The following is a 21,087-nucleotide window of genomic DNA, read 5'->3' on the forward strand; positions in this document are numbered from 1 at the left end:
TACTCACAGCTCAACAACTTCAAATCTACTTACAGAGCTCCTCAAGCACCTTTTTCAGTTAGTTGAGTGTACTGACCCATTCTGAATTCAGAGATGTGAAAGGTTTTGCAAGGTGTGATGAGTAGTGATGCATGCATGTCAGAGAGCAGGCAAATTACATCTCATTGGGACAGGTACGACTCTTGAACTGGGATTATGGCACTGTTTCTCCTTTGCACCACACTCAGCAGCCTGAGGCATGTAGTGCCAACAAAGGCTAAGAAGCTTTCTTGCAGAAAACTAAAAATCTTTCAAGTCCTCAGCAGAGGTGAGCTTTAAAATAGGAGCTGACATTAGTGTATAGAATCTGTACCTCAGTGTGACCACTTGTGCCTGGTTGGTAGGATTTAACAGTGTCATAACATAATTTATTAGCTGATTAAATCCAACAAGGGACTTGACTTTGTTTCCCCCACTATATATCAGAATTAACAAGGAAATATGAAATATATCAAACAATTCCTAAACTGACAGTCGTAACTTAACAGTACCAATTTCTTATAGAAATTAATTCCCCACATGCTCGGCCCATTTAAGTAGTTGTTTACAATAAAGAATTTAAGTGCCATTCAATGTATATCTAGGCACCAAAGTGGGGGAAACTGTCCCTAATATTGATTTCTTTGGCCAGACATCAGTTTCAGTCACACAATCAGTAGTTGTCAATAACCACACAATTCCAGAATCTTCTCTGTTCAGCAGTAACTCACATACCATGCGATCCCAAGAATTCTTTCTTGGAAGTAAGACCTATTGAATAAACTGGTCTTTCTTACTTCTGAGCAAGTCTGCTTAGGAGTCTTCCATCAATCTTGTACTGCAAATCTAGCCTGTCTTTAGATACTGAAAAACCCACTGCATTGAATGGCTGGACCAAATACCAAGCAAAATAACATTCTATATAATTCATCAGCAAACCGAGTGCGATACTGCAATTCTAAACCACTTTCACCAGACACTTGCTACATTTGTCTTTGACTCCCCAAAATCATATCAACAATTAGTTACCATGAGATCATTCAGCTCTTTCCTTTGTGCCTAAACTAGACCAGGGCCGTTTCCACACGGCTTACCTTTGCTTGTAACGACCCGTAAGATCGTGCAAGAAACGCAGAAGATCGCTTTTTCTCGCGCGAGATTTGCACGACATTGCGTGACATCTTGCAAATCTCACGCCAGAAAACACGATCTTCCGCGTTTTTTGCGCGATCTTACGGGTTGTTATGAGCAAAGGTAAGCCGTGTGGAAACGGCCTATCTTTAAATGCTAAGTAAACTCCAGTGATGAGTCTTAATGATGTACATCCAAAATTACCAGGCTTTGTGGCCTTTTATTCCAAACTGTTCATCTTTCAACTTCGCTTATCCTTGTTGCTTGCACAGTAGCAGTTTCAAGGATTACTGGCTGGCTGGCTATAGACCATGATATCACTAATCAGTGAAAAGAAGAGGTGTCCACGTGACTGTCTGACCATGTAAGACAACCATAATGTCTGGAGTATATCAACCAACAATGAAAGTGTGTTCTGAAATTCAGATGCATGTGGTCCATGAGGAACAGATGCCTCTGGAGACAGAATAAGTTTTATTGTATGCCATTTTACAATGGCAATTTTACTTCTTCTCCAGGATGTTTGCCCGTTTAGACATTCCATGAGCAGTTTTATGCAGCTATCCTTGTGAATCAGCTACTCTTTGTTCTTTCTGGCCTCTGAATCTTGCCCAAGAAGCCTAAGCATTCTATGTGTGTTTTGTACAGTTCATATATATTCAAATCTCGTTGTGCTGAAGTTCTGCAGTACTGTTTTCTTGCCAGTTTTATTTCTTAAGCTTTGTTCTCTTTCTCTTTCCTGTCTGTCTTCTTTATCTGCAACCTGCATACTGAACTTGGGGCCTCATCGCTTCCCTGGTTGGATCACCTATGGACAGGGAAGGCCGTATGGTGGTGTTATCCCTTGTACTGGGGCTCTCAGAACAGGACGACTTTGCCAATATACCTGATCTACAATCTACCGGCAACCAGCAGAACCAGAACTCTCAGGGGGACAAGAGGTATGAGTAGGAGACAGGGGCTGCAGCAGGAGCAAACAGCAAAAGCAAAGCCTCATAAGGAGGCTTACAACATGGCCCTTGAGAGTAGAAAGCTAGTGCAGAAGAAGCCCCATGGTTGGTCCTGGTGACACATCTAAGCAGGTCTAGCAACATCTTTCCCTCCTGCTTAGTACCTCATTCCACCTCTGATAGTGTGGTGCCTCTTGAAGAGGGACATTGGACTTCCTTTCCTGTGTATTTCTTTCCCGTGGGTACGATTCTGGGAATATATACGTCTATAAATCCTTCCCTTTGTATCCCTCTTCAGCTCCATCCAATTCCTTGTTCTTTCTCAGCCTCGATAATAGTTATATGTGGAGTGTGCATGACTTATCAGAAGGATTTCCTATGGGGAATGAGTTGGGGGGAGAGGCTGGAATCCAATATATTGTTTGAGAATGACCAGGTCCACCACTGGCACACTGTAAGGAATAAGTGAGGCCTCCAAGTAAAAGACAATATTATTTCCTATGGAAAGGTTCCACAAAGTTTCAGGAAGCCTGAATAAAATTACATGGTTGTTTTTCAAAAGAAAGTAACATAAACATTATATCTCATTGAACTCTCTATGGTCCTGGAAAAGGGCATGAATTCTGTTAGAGAGAAATAATTGTCTGCCCAGTTACCTTTCAGCAAACATGGTCAATTATGGTCACACATACAATATCAGATTAGAATTTCCTGACCTTGCAAATGAGATTAAATTTTATGAGAACTGGGGACTTTCAATCACAATGCTGAGGAGAAAGCTTCTCAGCAGTTCCATTACTCCAATGCCTCACTCCACCCTGTCGCTCCCATAAATTTGGTAGAGACTGGGGACTTCCAGGTTACCCCAGAGACAGGTAGCATAAACTATGGAGCAGTGAGAAAGCATGCTCAGAATGTGTTAACACTACCAAGCCCAACAAGCACAGAAGAGTTCTATTGGCCCTAAGCCCATTTCCATCAATAACCTCTCTATGCTGAAGAACACCATTATAACCAAGGCTCTACATATCCTGGAATTTAGCATTAAGATGACTCATAATCACAAGGAGGCCATGGCTTACTCAAGCCATATGTATATGGCACATTCCTTTACTGAAGGTGCAAATCACCATACCCATCTCTTCCTATTCTGAGCTACATTGAGTATCCTATCATTAAATGCAGGATGCTTTCTTTGGAGCAACAGCAGTGTCTCATTCCCAGCTTTTCCCATCCTGTATGCATTGCTCCCTTACTTGGCTAATGGGATCTAACAGGGTCATGTTGTGTGATTTAGAATACAGGCAATTGGGAGGGGGGGACTTCCTGGGTAGAGACAGAGGCTTCAGACAGTTCCACGTGTCTGTTAAATTCCATCTCTGGAGGAGAGGAGGTGTGAAGGAGCAGATTTCACATGATCAGTGTATTAATTAAAAAGTACTGCTCTCACTTGCCAACTATTTTTAACTTGCTGTGGCTATATTTCACTACATATTTTAGCACTTCCCATTTGATTGTCCGACTGGTCCACCCCTGCATTTTCAAACTGCAATTCTAAGTAGTAGCAGGTGGATGAAGAGGCCCTTCAGGCCATTAAAATCCAGTAGGAGTATCACTTGTTGGCACATGCCCATGCTATACAACATCTATCTGGGAAATTCTTCTGCATCATCAGGTCTCCCCAGTCCTAGCTCAGTGAGCTGGCCCTCTTAGCTTATGTACTCAACTTCAGTAATAAGAACACCTGCATGTGTTTATTGCATCCATTGTATAGTGATTCCAATAACTCAAGGACAGAAGAAGGCAGGCAAGTAGAAACTGCAGATATAACAGGCATTTTGTGAGGATTAAATATGAAGATCACTCCCTGTTCTATTCTTAATGTCATTCTTCTACACATATAGTCATACTTTTGCCAATAATCTTTCCAATGGCCACATTAATGTATTTTCTGAACTTGATGGGCTTTCGTAAGCTATTGCTTGTGCTAGCTTATTAATGCACGCTTCTGAAAACTTCATGAATTGTAGAGCCCTTTGTTCACATGTTCAGATATATGTATAAGAATCTGTGCATAAAACTTAACATGAGAATAATTCATTCAAAATATCTAGGATGCATATCTTTGATTGTTCATTATTTAAATACTCCATCTGAGTAACTTCCATAATCTCAGCACCAGAAGTATAGAAATTGATTCTTTATTTTGCTAACACTGGGCACAAAGGCCCATGCTTATTTGCCCTTACATTGGGCTGCATTCAGACAATTAGAAACAATATAATAGCCAACTGAAAACTTCTCATGTGATCACATAGAGTTGGAAAGCTTGTCCTCTTTCATAGGTCGCAGGGTTCAGACTCTAGGTAACAAGAGGTGCTTATAAGTAGCTTCCACATTATTAAGCCCAGTTGAAGTCACTAAGAAATCAAGAGAATAAAGAGATAACTCTGGGATAGCTGCCTTATAATTACTGCATAGTAAGATTTTAAGTGGACTCTACTCCAAGTCAGATGGTTCTCTGCCTTGCTGCAGGTAGCAGAACATCATATTAACAGCAATGGTAATTTTTAACTGGTGTTAAGCTGGAAGTATGACTAAATCTGTGGTTCCAAATCTAAGAACATATTCAATGACTCTCTCGATTGCATCTTTCTGTGCCAAATACCTTAGGCCATATCTATAAGGATACAAATTTACAGGACCATTTTACAATCACTATATACATGTTTGGATTGAGTTGGATGTGACTAGTTTTGAGCACATACATGTTTGGATTGAGTTGGATGTGACTAGTTTTGAGCACATGGTGAAATGGACTTTATCATGTACCAAGTTTTCTACTCCACATTACCACAAAACAGCAAAACTCTAAATTGTATAGTGATGTGATTATGGGTTGAACAGATGATGAACGTACCAAAATCTGTAAATTCTCCACATGCTTGTTTATAATGTAAATGGACCTTTGGTATTGGAAGCAGCAACTAGCCAAGCAGAAAATGTTTTCCTGGTATCACCTACCTGAGTGGGAGAGGATGTAGCAGCATTAGTTTGAATGGGTTTATATATTCATGTCCTGCTAGAAACATAAAAACACATTGTTAAAAGCAAATGTCACAAGGGGGAAATGCAGGTGCTACATGCCTGGGCAGACATAATAAGTTTCCCCTTACTGAAAACGTGCAAATACCATACAATCTTGGTGCAGTATACTTCATTGAAATGTGATCTATTCATCTGTTGATGCCAGAGATGCTCAGCTTCTCTCACTGCCCCATGAGTTCAGTGTTTCCTCTGCGTTTGACACCAGAAGCCATATGTATTTAAAAAGTCTAATTGCCATTGGCCTTTCTCTGTTTTGGTTTCCCTATGAGGCCTAGATGGTACACTCCTGATGCGGAAAAACCCCATGGTTTGGTTTCCTACCTTAGTAATTATTAAGCTCCGCTTTTATACTGATAACATAATTTGTTTCCGTATGAGCATAGCCTCTGCCACCATCATACTATAGGAAGAAATAATGGGATCAGCATAACTGAGTCAGAGCTTAGTGAAGCACCTGGAATCATGGAACCACAGAAGGTTTTTGACAACTACTGCCAACTCTATAACATCAGAGTCGGGCCGCAGTCTCAGACCATACATCTCACAAGTTATTTCCCTTCTCTCTCTTCTAGCAGGAGAATTTCTCCACCTGTTTGCGCTCCATCTGTGTGCGACTTCTTGTTTCCTCTACTTACCCACTATACTGCTTCTGCTTTTTTTGTATCCCCTCCACATCCTCCCATCCTTTCCACACACTTTCCTGCCTTCTCTGCCTGCTTGCCTGGCCTATGGAATGTTGATGGTTGTAAAGTGATTCTTCTCAAGAGGGCTGATAGTGTGGTTAACTGGAGCTTGTGGGGAGGGTGCATTCAAATCCCTTTTACCTCAGTCTCTCCCCTCCCCAGCACTCTTGTTTGCAGTAATCACCTGGTGTTCGTTCTCCTGTCTTGTACCCCAATGTATTATCTCCTCCAACCACCTTGCGCTTTCTCCTCTTCTTCCTTCTAGCCTTGCTGATACTGTTGCACCTGGCCTTTTTCCATTGTCAATCCGGACAACTCCAAACCAGTGCCTTGTTTTTGTGTGTGTGTGGCAGCTTCTTTCTTACTAATCTCTGTGTGTATGTGTTTCTTTTTTTCCTCCACCCCATTTCCCTTCTATCAGGAGGCAGCCTGCAGTCCATGTGGCAGAAGATATTCTTCTCTCTCTCTCTCTCTCTCTCTCTCTCTCTCTGCCTGTCTTGTGACTTCTGCAACATTAACCAGCCCCCAGACAGCTTTACAGCTGATCCAGTATTCTGGGGTTGCAAAAATAACTCTGAATTTGTCATACCTTCTGACAGTCAATCTCTTCCTCTCCCTCTCCTCCTCCCCTCTCTCTTTATAACTTGTTTTTTCATCTTCAGCTATTTCAGTCCCCCCTTTCTGTGCATGCATGTGCCAGTCTGTACACCAGTGCACACCAGCATGTCTGGAACTCTGCATGTGTCCCTCTGCCTCAGATTGTAATCTTTGAGTCCAGAGTTTCCCACTACTTGAGTATATATGGGTATGCTGCTCTGTTTCTGCCTGTGTGTTTCTGGATATGTATCACTATGCCTAGACATATGGATGGTGTGTATGCATAACAGTGCGCCTGCATCTGTGCTTGTGATGTGTTCTTTGTTGTGCTGGTCCATCTCTTTCTGGTTATCATACCACATTTTGTCAAACATCAAGAGGTATCTGTATCAGATCAGTGTTTTGGAGTGTGTGTTTCTTTTCCTTGATCAGTATTGCTTTAAAGATAGTTGCGTCTCTCTAAACAATGTATCTCTCTGTGTATGTTTCTAGGCTTCTCTGTGTATGTTTCTAGGCTTCTTTTACACATCCTACAGAAAGCTTCAGTGACTGAGGCCCAGCTGATTGTGATCTAAGTTTGACACTGCCCACAACTGGCTGATTAAAATAAAAGTGTCATCCAATAGCAGGCCTCCACACAGAATGACAAGCTTTTGGGGGGATGTGTAAAAAATTTTGTGTATGCCCCCACACATTTATCTGTGAATCCATCTCGTATGTGGTCAGTATCTATTATCTCTATAGCACTTGGTAATATGCAAAGTGCTTTCAAATTCTTATTTATCTTTTCAATACACTGTGAGGTCAGTTAGACAGTAATTAGTTGGGATCCACCCTGACCTGGATAGTCTAGGCAAACACGATCTTGTCAGATCTTGAAAGCTAAGCAAGGTCGACCTTGGTTAATAATTGGATGGGGGACTTCCAACAAAGACCAGGGTTGCAGAGGCAAGCAATAGCAAATCACCTCTGTTAGTCTCTTGCCATGAAAACCCCACCAGGGGTCACTATAAGTCAGCTATAACTTGACGGCACTCTCCACTACCACCAGGTGGGGTCCACCCAGTGAGTTTTATGGCATAGTGAAGAATCTATACCTGATGATCCCAGATTCATACCCCGTGCTTACCGTTCTGGTATAAATAATGCTTGCCACATCTCCAGAAATCTGCAATAGAGGTCTCCACTTAACATCCTTCCTATAGGGAATTGCGGGAATGACATTTCCACCTCTTCGCATTTTGTGATTTTCTCTATCTCCAAGCCTGATTCAACCTATCTTTTTCAGCAAGGAGACTGTGAGCCTCCTCAGATTGTTTCTCATAATTCTTCCACATGAAGCTACCTTAACAGAATATTAAGGTAGCCTAAATTGCAGATATTTGCAAAACAATTAAACAACTATTCCAAACTGTTCAGAAAGAAACAAGCTGTCCACCCCATTTACTAAATTTCCCACTGAAAATAAGGTATATTTTAGTTGTGCATCTGGGCTCAGACTGAATTTGATTGGATCTTAAAAGGAGCACATTTTCTAGCTTGTCTTCTTTGTACCTCTAATCCATGTAACATGGGGGTGGTACTGGCTTATCTACCTGTTTACATTTTTTCTGAATCCAGGCAGGGGGTAGTATATGCTCCTTGACTATCAATATATCTAATTCTCAGCATTGTCAAATCTGTGGATCCCTTATATACAGAGACTGGGGCCATAAATTGACAAGTCAGATCTTTCTACAAACTTGAAAAATCCTCAGGTTTGCAGAAAAATCTGAAATCTTTTTAAAAAATTCAATTTAAATTACATTTAAAATAATAAAGGCAGCTCCTGTAGCTTTGAGAAATGAATGCCCTCAGTGGCTGTTGCTAGGCAACCACAACAATATTGCCAACCTTCAAGCCTTGGTTGCTGTTGGCAAAAGGCAGGGGAAGAGGAAGGACCCTTTCCAGGGCTAATTTGGCTTTCAAGAGAGGATTCATTGGAACCAGGCCTGCTAGCAACCACCAGGCAACTTGCTACCACCTGACTTGCATGACTCACCCAGGACTGGCTGCTTGCTGCTGTTCAACAGCAGCCACCCTACAAAAGCCAGTGTGTTGTAGTGATTAGAGATTCATACTAGAATTTTCAATTGTCCTCTCTGTCATGTAAGCTCATTGGGTGACCTTGGACCAGTTGCACATTCTCAGCCTAATTTACCTCACATGTTGTTGCAAGGATAAAATTGAGGAGAGGAGAATGGTATAAGCTGCTTTGGGTCTCAGTTTGGGAGAAAGGTGGGGTAAATGAAATAAATAAATAATACATCTAGGTGAAGATGAGGAGGCAGATAAAAGGTAGGTTGGTTGTTGGGTGGGAAGGAAAGAAGGAAACTGAAAGGTGAGGATATGGGAATTGTCAGGTGGAGGGAAAGAGAAAATAGTATGGGGAAGGGGATACGGGGGAAATGAGATGCACCCCACAGCTCCTTTCAAGTTCCTCACTGTGTAACTGGGCCCAGCCTAGCAGTTAGTGCCATGCAACTGGGTCATAGTTTTCCCTGGTAGAGGCTGTGGGAGGAGGAAAAGCAGGAAAGCAGAAGAGTGGGGGCAGATAAAGGTAGGTTGACTAGTGGGCAGAAAGGAAAGAAGAAAGCAGGGAAAGGGGAGAACCCATGGGGGCTTTCAGGGAAGGGAAAGAGAAAATAGATGGGGGAGGAAAAATGAGATGCCCCTCACCAGTCCTTGCAAGTCCCTCACATGTGAATTTTATATTAGTGCCTTGATCTTTATATGTCTGTGCTGTGTGTCATTCTGTCTGTAACTGTGTTCAGTTGTCTCCTTGTAAATCCACTGCCACTGTATTTCTGTGGGCAATGAACAAGAATATGTCACTTCTGTATGTGCCTTTCTGGCATTCTGCTTCCTGCCAGCTCTTTTTCCTGGTTCACTCCTTCCTTGCTTTCTAAAAGTTCCCAACTTGTTCCCAGATGAAGCAGTGCACCTGTTATAGCCAGTGAAAGTCCACATTTTACATCATCAAAAGCAGGTCATTGACGTACTACACACATCATGCCGGGATCATCTGGTAGCTGACAAAGGCATAGACTACTCAGATCTGAGCTCACTTGTAGCGCATGAGGCCTATTTAAATCAGGTCTGTTTAACATATGGGAAAGGAGTAGCCATGGGGATGTGAATGGGGTGTCCTGTTGATAGACCCTTTGATGAAGGCGTGCTTGTGTTTATGAGACATACTTTGGCACTGTGAGAATAATCAATTGATGATAAACCAGTACAAAGCCAGGCCCATCTGGTGAAAGATAAAGAACTACCAAGTCTCTTAAATTGACAGGTGTCGAGTTTGGACTATAGACCTGGTCTGACAGACAATTATGCCCTGTATATTTGATACTGGTCCTTTACTGGGACACCATGAGATGTCCCCTTAGTGCCCTGCACTCAGGCTCCCCAGGTGTTCTGCATATGCTGAGGCTGGCAGAGATACCATCTGGCCATACGTCATCTCAGCAATTGCTTGTCAAAGAAAGCAAATAAAGGCGGTTGCCTCTTTATGAGAGGAAATGTTTGCTTTTGGAGAAGGTTAATGGACTGAAGAGACAGGAAGGGAGTTTGCAGGAAGCACCAGCACAGACCCAGCCTTTGAAGCCTCAACCACTCCCTGTCTGGCTTAATTCCCTATATATTTGGGGTCAAAACCAGCAGATAATTGCACATAATATAAGTGAATCTCAAGTACTAACAGAAGGACAAATGAAAAAGAATTTGGAAGGGGACTCCATCCTAATGGAAAGGAACATGATAATCTCAAACCAAGACAATGCGAGATGCTGGGCAAGAATGAAGTGACATGGATTGGTGTTTATTATTATTTATATACAGCAATGAAGTCAATGTACATGGCACTTTACAATGGGGGGAAAAAATAAGTTCTTCCTCCAAGACATTTACAATCTAAATTGTAAATAGTAAAGGAAGGAGGAGTCCAAAATCCAAGAAAAATAAACACTGAAGAGGTCAGAGTGAGACCTAGACTCAAAGAAATAGGTTGCATGTGAACACAGAACTGTGCTATCACAAAGGAGACTGCTGTTTTTAAATGTGTCCCTTGTACTAGGGTTCTAACCCTCGGTATTCTTACGTGGTTTTTCTTCCTATCTTGAACACTGTTTCTCTTTTATATCCAGTGCAGATACATACATATATTTATCTTCTCCCTACCCACCAACCCACCCCTAGGTTACCCTCTGGTGGCAAGGCAGTAAACACAGCACCTGTGCCAGGACAGATGCAGCATGAGGAGAGTGACCACAAAACAGAGCCTCGGTCCTCTGTCTCAGACCTTGTAAACTCCCTGACCAGTGAGATGCTGATGGTGAGTACAATCAGGTTTGTCCAGTTTTCATGTTGCATGGTCTGGAGAGGGTTTTACTGTGATTTTTTTCACATTCAGATTCCCATTCTTAATTCCCACATTTCCTTCTCTTGGAACAAGCAGAGCTGGGTATAAACTGAATCAAAAATAAAATGAAGCCATATGTTTTAAAGAAGAAATCCAGTCTCCCCTCCATGGACAATGGACAAAGCCTAGGCTTCATCTGGTTTTCATTCTTGTCCTTCCTCACACAGGTTACTCTGGATCTGTAATTGTTGAATTTCAGATCCACTGAAAAATCAACATTGTAAACACATCCCTTTATGATCTTGATGATTAATAAATTGATGGGGGATACCTCCTAAAAATTAGGTTTGCAAATGTTTCCTGGAATACAGGGGTTTGGGGGGAGATTATTGGTCTTAGTAGGAAAGATGCACTTCATAACTAGTAATTTCCCAGCCCCTCCTGTTGGGCAAGTGCACAAGCATGCTTTGGATGAATTTCAACCAAGATGCAAAAGGAGACCCTAATGAAACACATATATACTTATGAGTAGGATCTTCCACCTTGTGATTAAATCATGCCAGCCCCAGCCCTTCTGTTTTGATTCAGGAGGACTGTGATCCTGAAATTTCAGCCTCTAGGCCTTGGAACTCTCTCCACTTTGATTCAACAGAAGCTGACAGAGCTGATCAAGTTTTGACATTTGCCCTGTTCAGATCAACAGAATGAGAAACTTCCTCTCTCCTTTGTGTCTTTATTGACTTACTGCAAATGAGAGTTGGGAGGAACATACTTCTAGGATGATATAACATTTATGCAGCCACATTTGCAAATAGGATAAAAGTGGTGGAGCAGACATTTTAATTCAGATCTGTTTTGAAAATTACAAACTCACTGTGCATCAGATCCATATGGAAATTCATTTTTAAAATTCTAAAGGCAGTTGAGTATTGATCTTAAGCATGTGTTTTAAAAATATTAAGGGTAGAATGACAGTTCAAATTGATTTTAAGCAGACAAAACCAATAATTATAATATTCCAATTCGTTTTTTCTTTATAGATGGTTGCCTAACATAAAAAACAACCATCAGTGATAAACCAAGCCATGCTTTCAGTTGCATACTGGTGTATTATAAAGTGATTGCTACAATTATATGCAAACTTCCCTGTATCCTTCACCTTTGACCTCCAATCTGAGTCTACCCTGGACCATTACCAAAGGGATTTTAGTGATTCTAGCCTCCCTTTGAGCACTGCATTGAAGAGAGTAAAACCATCTGAACTGGAGTCAGGAGCAAGCATTGTGATGAAATTGTTTCATATGTTGTTAGGACAACACAGCAGCTATGTCATAGTCCATTGTGAAGAGAAGAGGGCTACTGAGTTGACATGGAATATTCTTTGTTGAAATGAAGAAGAAAAATAACTGGTTGAAATCCCTGCTACAGAAGTACAGCAGATAATAAAATCCAACAAAAATCATATGTAGTCTTTAATGTAGTGTAAGTTACTTGGGGTCTCCACTGTGGAAAAAACATGAGGTATAAAATGAAATAAATAAACTATCCTTTCCACATCTTTACAAGGGGCCCTCCATTTCTAACATTCCCACCCTCGTCTTTATCCTGTTTTCAGTGCCTTGTTCCTTTTGCTGGCAGAGATAAGCAGTGCAATCCTAAACAGAATTATACCCTTCTAAGCCGTCGACTTTAATAGATTTAGAAGGGCATAAGTATGTTTGGGATTGCAGGTACAGCAGGTACGGAACTGGTCACTGGATCCATTAAATTACAGGGGCAGTTTATCCCTGTAATGTGGCCATATCTGGAAATCAGGTGGACCCTGAGGCAAGGAACTCTGATAGAGGGTTCTGTGATACACATAGAAAATTAATTTGTGAAGTTCTTCCATACTGAATCAAGGTTAGTTTGTGTGTCAGGCATCCTGTGTCTCATTAATGTGTTTTCAATACATTAGCCAACATTGAGTTTCAATCCCTTGTTAGGTTTCACAGGCAGATGTCTTGCAATGCTCAGGGACTGCCAAGAAGCTCTAATAATGGGCTGTGTCTCTTTATCATGTATGAAATTTTGTTCAAATGAGCATTTCTTATTTGCTTTTCAATTTTAAAATCTACTGACACATATTTGCTCATTGTAAGAAGATTCCTGCCACAAGCCCATGAAGTAATATCCATGCAGATGCATTATGAAACTGGTGCCAACGTAAGAACTGAAGCACTTCTGCAGTGATTGATACGCCTTTCCCTTGTTCGTGTCATCCCCACTACAGTACACATTGTTCTATACTGGAAGAAGCATGATATGTGATTAGGCCCAACCGGTGGTTCAACATCCACATATCCTGTATGTGTGAATGTACTGTTTTCATATAGCCATTCTCTGTCTTTGCCAGTATCTGACATGACTGGTTCACAAATGCATGATCATCACTTGAGTGCACCATCAGGAAGTAACTGATCTATCACAGATCAACCAGTGTGGACAGACATTGGCTTAAATTTTCTCCTATGAAATAAAGTCAGAGCAGACATGAAGCTGCAAATTATGTGTTGAGTAATCAAGACTTACTTGAACGTGTGAACTGGCCTCTGAGGAAATAGCCAAGTCCACAAGAGTTCTATATAGCTCTTGTTCTCTAATGCACAGTCACAGATTGTCAATTTCCCTGCACATTGGCAACTTTTAACTCACTTGGGGTTTGCCTTTGTGGCAATGTTAAGCTCCTGACCATTATCACCTCCTTGATAATTTATAATCCGGCTGAAAAAAACAGGCATCATTCTCACTACAGTCAATATGGTGTCATGTGCTTCCCTCTTGTGGTAAAGCTGCAGCAGGCAGTGCTAGAAGCAAAGTGTGCTTGATGTGACAGAGAGGAGCAGAAAGAGCAGCCTGGCCATGTCTAAATGAATATTATGATTGTGACATGAATTCTTCAGATGCATATCTGTAAGATACACATTATAGAATCATCACATGTGATGACATACAAATGGATTTATGTAATTTTCTGCCCAGTAGGAATTTTAATTTTTGAAACAACCTTAAGTATGTAGAAAGCTCTCCCAAGATACAGAGTTTAGAACTTAGCAAATGTGCTCAGGACTATTTGCTATCTTCTATGGTCTTTCTCCACGGAAAGGCAAATGTAACAGGGCCATGGAGATGATCACAGCTTTTGAATTCATACTAGACTAGGCTAAACACTAGTCTTCAGAAGACTGCTATGCAAGAGTCCATGCTTCGCTTAGCAAGAGTGAAGCATGCAGCTATTAAGGAGAGAGTCAGAGGAATTGATATAAGAAAATAGCTGGCTGGTGAATGTGAGGGTAAGGAAGAGCGGGACAAAAATATACTCAGACAGACCAATAGATGTTATGTACTCAGTAGTGGATAGAATCTGTACTACTAGAGTAGGAAATTTATTTATTTATATCACACCTTCCATAAGTGACTTACAGTCATAGAATATCAACATTGCTAAAACTTGGTAGAAATCATTATGACACTAGAACAGGAAATCTAAACACAACCGTTTTTAAAGGGGGGGAATTTATGTAGCCTTGAGCAAGACACTTCAGAGGCAGCATATAAATGACCAAAATAAATAAACAAATATTCTCCCAAATACTGAATTTATATTATAAAGACCAGAAGGGAATTAGCCCCAAGGAGCTCATAAGGATTCCACAGATGCAATGTTACCACCATCACGCCCCCCCCCCGCGCAAAAAAACCCGTGTTCTTAGTAAGATGCCAACCTCATCTCCAAAAGGAAGACATTTGAAGAACAAACTTTCCTGTTGTGGAATCCCTCCCGGCAGGAGGTGGTGCTTGTAGCACCACGCACATGCTCCCGGGCCCCCATGCGATAACATCACTTCTGGGAAGTGATGGCATCACACAGGGCACAGCCCCCCCCCCCCCCGTGAGTGCTCCCCTGATTTGGGGCCACTCGCTTCCCCAGCCCTTACTCCTTCACCACACTCGCTCACCTCCCCCAGGAGCACTCCTATGATTTGGGCCCACTCGCCTAACTACCCCTTACTCCTTTGCCGCAGCAGTTCACTGCAGCTGCCCATGCCACTGCTACCCACTTGGCACGCTCCTCTGCCAGCAGCCATAGAGGGCCAGCTTGGTGCCCAGCAAGCCAGCTGCCTCGTCGGTGCGGCAGGCAGCCAGGTCGGTGTGAATGGCCTCCCGGCTCCCGCAGACATGGCGCAGGCTCTCCTCCGTGGCTGGCGCCCCCTAATAATTTTGTTCCTGGTGTGACCACCCCTATGCCCCCCCTGCCATGCTATGCCACTGATCCCTGGCTTTTCCAGTTAAAAAGACTGGGAGATGTGAAAGACCTCGGCCTCAATCCCTGGAGAGCTGCTGCCAGTCAGAGTAAACAATACTGACCTTGATGGACTGAGGGTCTGATTTAGTACAAGGCAGCTTCATCTGTCCATGTGTACTGGTAGTGGGTACCTATCTCAGATAACCTGTATCATAACCATGTAGGGCTCTGAAGATCATGAGCTCCTTGTATTTAGCATAGTAAAAATTGGCAGCCAGTAAAATTCCATTAATGCTACAACAATATGGTCCTTCTAGCTGGCAACACTCAGTAACTGTGCTGCCATATGTTGGACCAGTTAAAACTTTAAACATCTTAAGATAAACAGAGTGCTTCTATGACAAATTTGTAGAAAGATTTACTTTCATTGCAATCAGAGTTGTTCTGATTCTCATTTTCTGGCAACTGGTTCCCTAGTGCAGATCTCCTGCAGCCAGCCTGTATCTGACAGCATTGACCTGTCTGGTTTTAAATAGCCTTGAGTATAAGATCTTCAATCCTGTCCCTGGGGATAGTTCTTCTATAATATGGAGAACCCTGCTCTGGTTAATAATGATCATCTTTGTGGCCTCTGATTCTTTGTACCTTTCCTTAAGGTTCACAATTTTCAAAACCGTGCCAGTGGTAATATCCCTCATTGTACTGTCAGGGACATACAAAAGAAGTGGGCAGGGGAGGAGAGAGAATGCAATTATACAGGCTGGAGTGTGGCCAGTATGCCAGCACTAAACAATACAGTACAATTCAGTTTAATTTTGTAGTGGGTGTCATATACACAGTGTTGCTCCCTAAACATATTATTGAGCTTGACAATGCAACCCACATGGTAGAATCCAACAGACATACAGAAAAATACTGTTCCTTTTGTGCAGCTTTGTTTCCATTTTGCTCCACGCTCATGGGAGGCCCAGCATTTGGTCATCTACTAGCACATTTTCAGCTATATCTCCAGGACAGAAGCAATCATTTACCCAGAAGAAACAAGAATTCTGCACCAGAGGGTCTTCTTGAGGCCAAGCTAGATGTCATAGCATCTCCAAGTTGTATTCAGGGATGCTGACACAGCCATTTTAAAGCCTAACACAGGCTTTAAAATACACAGTACAGTGGAACCATGTGCTCTTGCCCCTCCCCCTGAGCCTTTTCAAGTGCCAAAACAGCCACTGTCCCCCTCCCAGTATAGTGGGGAAATGAGCGTATCATCTTGCCCTAGGCCCAATCCAGATCAGGCCCTTGTGACATTTTTAAATTGCCCAAGTTAGGCTTTAAAATGGGAGTAGTGTCCCCAGCTCCAACCTGGGGAAGCCATCATGTCTAGTTTGACCTTGAGATTCTATGCACAGAAAACTCTTTTTCAGGCAACTGGAATGTGTTATGTACATTTGCTTGCACTAAGTATACACTGTCAGTTCCTGAGGAAGAAAGAAATACTACCCCCTCCCTTCTTCTTGCCCTTGGCTCCTTCCCATGCTCTCTAATTTTCACAGATAAAAATAGTGACACTCCTGTAGACTTGTAACATAATTATTCTTACACAAAGATCACAGTTCAAAATACCCCACCAACTCTACTCCTCCATCATGGGCTAGATGGACAATACTTTGCCAATTCCTTTTCTCTATACAGTAAGGAATAAGGTTATGCCTGGGTCTGCAGGAAGTGCCCATTCAGAAATATCTGCCCCCCATAATAAAAGGATGCTTAGCTTGAAATCTCCCAACATTTTGTAATTGCCCCCAATAGCTGCCATTTTGTAGTGGTGTCTACTACCCTTTCTCAAAATACCAAAATTGTGCATAGGCTTAGGCTGAGAACAATCCCTGCTCAGTGTATTTATTTACACTAAAATAATCTATCCTACGATGGCTTTCTGGAGCAGGTGCACTAAGAAGGTAACCATTAGATTTTCCTTTCTATTTGGTTGGTTTTGTTTTTAAATTTATCATCTGCTTTTCAGCTTTCTAGGGTTTCACATTTTTTAAAAAAAAATGAATGTTGAATGAAATGTTTGATAGGACAGTGGACTTGGTAGCAGTTAACAGAACAACTGCAATTCAGACAGCTAGATTTGTACAGGCAAATATGCAGCTGTGGCAATGAAGACAGTGCACTCCAGGGCACATGTGTGCACACCAAGAACATTTTTTAAAAGATTTCCCAAATGGCAAAATAGATTTAGCAATTTAACAAAGAGAATATCAGAGAATAGAGATTTCCTTGGTTAAATACATACAGTACACACACATCATCTGCTCTGATCCCCCTTCAGCTCCTCAGGACAAGTAATAATTTGGTGTACTCCCTGTCCTCCCAGAGAAAAGGACAGGGACAAGTCCTTCTTTAGCCCATTCAGCTTTACTAAGCTTCCCACTTAATGTATTACAGTTTTCTTCTCCAGATCATAAACCAAATCAACACTGTCTTCTGAAAAAAGGAATGTGGTCCCTCTATCCCTGGATCCTAATGCTTCTTGTTTCTATTCTTTGCTCCGCATAGCAAGTCCTAAAAGCTCTTTAATAGGATACAATCTGACTTCACAAGCCACCAGTCAATTGAGCCAGTCAGATATCCCTTGACACCCTTAATCAGTATGTTATGAGAGCCAATATTCTTAAGCTTTAAGCCAAGATCATGGCTGGATTGGCCATCAAAGCCGCCAGGTTAGGACTCTTGATCCCTCATTCCCTCCTTTGAGGGGGCAGGGCTGGGGGCAGGGCCCTTTCCAGGGCTATTTTCCCCGCTAGTCCATCCCTGGCTAAGATGGAAATACACATCCCCCAAATTGCCTCACAGTGCACATAATATTCAGTTAATTAGGCATTACTTATTTGGGTACAGTAATTCATCCAGATAGACAGACAGGTTTACTCATTTGTAAAGCGATGGTAAGTGAATTGTAAGGAAAAGACACAAATATATGGTTAAAACAGACCAGACCAATTTATATCTGCTTATCTGGTCCCAGGGCAGCAAGATCATATGCTGCATAGGTGCCTGCCACCCAGGTGCTCAAATGACCCACTCAGCCATCCTTATCTCTCTCCTGCCTGTTATAGCAACCTAAGTGCTAGTCTGTTTCCACGTGAATGTGAGTAGATAACTGGGATGGAAGGATCCTCTGCCTCATAACTCTTCTCTGCCCTGGAGTCTCAAAACAGTAGGCACAGTCTCTAGGTCTGGACGATTATCAGATTGTAGATAACAGAACTGGTAAAACAGTATTAACAGCTTTGTTTTCTCCCATCTTGAAGTTGGATCCACCAGCATAAAACCTTTCTGAACGTACTATATTTGGCTGAATCTCTTCCAGGACCATACATGTTTAAGAATGGTTCAGCAGCACAAAAATAGAGGCTAGGACTGTTCAAAAAAGCGAACTATCTGTTCTGAGGTATCAAGTGCCCTTTCTTCAGCATAAAATGAACACTAAGCAAGGCTCTTCAAATGAAGCTTGTTAATCTGAATAACTCATAAGAAAGAGGTCCTGGTTCAGGTTTCTTTACTCTATGTGGTGCATAAATAAATTGGTTGGTAAGGTGGATTGGCTAGAAGAAGCATCCCTTCCATGATTACCCTTTGAGAACATCATTTCCCACCTCCTATCTGATCAGCACCCTTTCAATGTCTGTCTAAGAACCTGGAATCCTTTCTGTTCTGTACTCTGAGACCAAGTGCCCCTTCATTAGAAAGCTGTGAATGATTTAGCTCCCTTCTTCTGCCAAATCCCATATATACTTTTGCACAGCAGATGCAAAAATTCCAGCCAGTTCCCCCAAGATTTGCTGCAGCGGGTGAGAGGAAGTCAGGGCTGGCTCTTCAGGAGATGACTTTGGTAGTATGGCAGATAGACTGTCAACAGGGATTTATCTAATTGTTCCTTCCAACTCTGATGAAGCAAGCACATAGACCTGAGCCAGAAGCCATCTGCAGAAACACCAGAGAAGAAAGGGAGAGCGGATCCTTTCTAACAGCTCCATGGATATCACCAAAGCCACAGGCAAGAAATCCAAGAATTTGTCTAAACTCAGAGAGTTGTGCAAAGAGTTCCTGTTATCCCACCAAGAGATCTTCTCTATAGAGAAGACAAAGGAGTCACTGGAAGTGCCCAGATAGGGTAAAGTTTGTTAAAGGAAAGTGCACCAAGGAGACTTCTGAGAATCTCAGTCCTCCCACAGAGGGGCAAGTGATCACACAAGTTATCCTCTGGCTGCGATCATTCCTGGGTTAAAAGGGGTTTTGCCTTAGGAAAGGTGTGAAAGATATGGACCCAGTAGTGGTTGTCCCTGCAAGCCATAAATACATTTATAATCTATTTCAGGTGGTATGTAGTTCCATAAAACCTTGGGCTAGAGTTGGATAGCCGTATCTTCTCCTTAGCCACTCTCGTCCCCTGTGGCCCAAAGAACATGTTGCATTAACTGGAAGAAAATGTGCTGTGTGACATCATCCATTAGTGTTTCTTCCTGTGAGTGACAGGTAATAAAGTGGAATAGGAGAAAAATACTAACATGATAACAATGGCACTTTTTTCAACCACGCACTGCCACAAGATCCCACTTGGATCTTTGGGCTTCTCTGCAAGCCTCTTCCAGCAACATATGCTGTGTATCCAAATCCAGAAGCAATGAATGATTTCATGAGTTGACAGTGATTTTACTTATGTTCACAGCTTCAGAGACTTTAAGTATACAAAGCTTCTAATATTTCTCAAGGATCTGGCTTTACTGCTCTGGTTTCCATGCTTATAAAGTTTTGCCATTGATGGTACTCCAGGATTCTCTAGCTTGGAAGGTTTTCCTTCCTGGGGCATCCAAAAAAAAAAAAGAGCACGGTGTTCTAAGACCATGCTTTAGTCACGAGACTCAGAAGCCCAGGAGGGGCACCATTCACATGAAAGAGCCCTGATGTAGATATTTCAAGATGCCCCATTCATTTTGTGTAAGGACGAGCATGAAGAAAAACATATGAACATGTGAATGAGACAACCCATCTTATTAGAACCAGGCTTATATACAATCTAACCTATAGCCCATGTTTATAACTGGCCCATATTAATAACTGACTATAATTTGAAGTTATACCTCTATCTTACTAATTTATAAAAAACCCATACTAGAATTAGAATCTGTGAGTTTGTGGGTTGGTCATGTTAATTATGGCTCCCTAATACTGAAGGCAAATTTCTAGGCTGCATATGTGTAGAAAAAATATTGAAAGCATCAGGGTGATATTTGGTGAAAGTTACAAAATTAGATGGGGACTAGGAATGGCTTCTGTGATTAAGGTGCACCTGCCTGGAAAGTTCTTATAAGGAAGTATTCCACCAAGTCAGCCTTTTGTGCCATGGCAAGTGCAGAAGGGAAGTTATTCCTCCTGTCTCTTTGCTTTTTGGTTTCCTTCTAGCAGGAAAAGGGGAAGCAATTGCTCTTTGATGTGGTCCAGAAAATAATAGGTTGCAGACCCTAGGTATGTCGTATCAGTCACACTCCTGCCCTAAGATGCTTCCCAGCCAACCCTCTCTAGCCAGATCTGCTAGTGTTCCCAGCTGTGTGCAGTTCGTGTCTGCAACGGTGATGGTGGCACCATCAGAGATCAGGTGTAGCTGCATGTTTCCTTTTTCTCTATCTCTTGATTCTTCAGTGTTTCCAGGTAGCCCAAAGGCCACCTAATTGACAAAGTACTCAGTCTATTCCTTCTGTGTAATACCAGTGATTGACAGCTGTATTATTTTTTTAGGAACTGTTTACTGTTAAAGACAAATGGATGAAGTCTGTCATTTTCCCTCCAGAAAAGAAAAATGCCACCTTCAGCTGAGGGCAAAAGGCTCATGATAGGTCCAGAACACCCAGCCTG

The 21,087-nt window shown here is 42.0% G+C and overlaps 1 protein-coding gene across 1 annotated transcript in view; it reads left to right on the forward strand.

The window, feature by feature from the left end:
- Nucleotides 1-21,087, forward strand: part of SYT7 (synaptotagmin 7) — a 285,478-nt gene that overhangs the window by 229,015 nt on the left and 35,376 nt on the right. The window contains exon 4 of the mRNA XM_054971645.1: nucleotides 10,727-10,862. Coding sequence (XP_054827620.1) covers nucleotides 10,727-10,862 — 136 coding nt within the window. The remainder of the gene's footprint in view (nucleotides 1-10,726; nucleotides 10,863-21,087) is intronic.

Source organism: Eublepharis macularius, chromosome 2 (assembly GCF_028583425.1).
Source record: "Eublepharis macularius isolate TG4126 chromosome 2, MPM_Emac_v1.0, whole genome shotgun sequence".
Classification (NCBI taxonomy): Eukaryota; Metazoa; Chordata; class Lepidosauria; order Squamata; family Eublepharidae; genus Eublepharis; species Eublepharis macularius.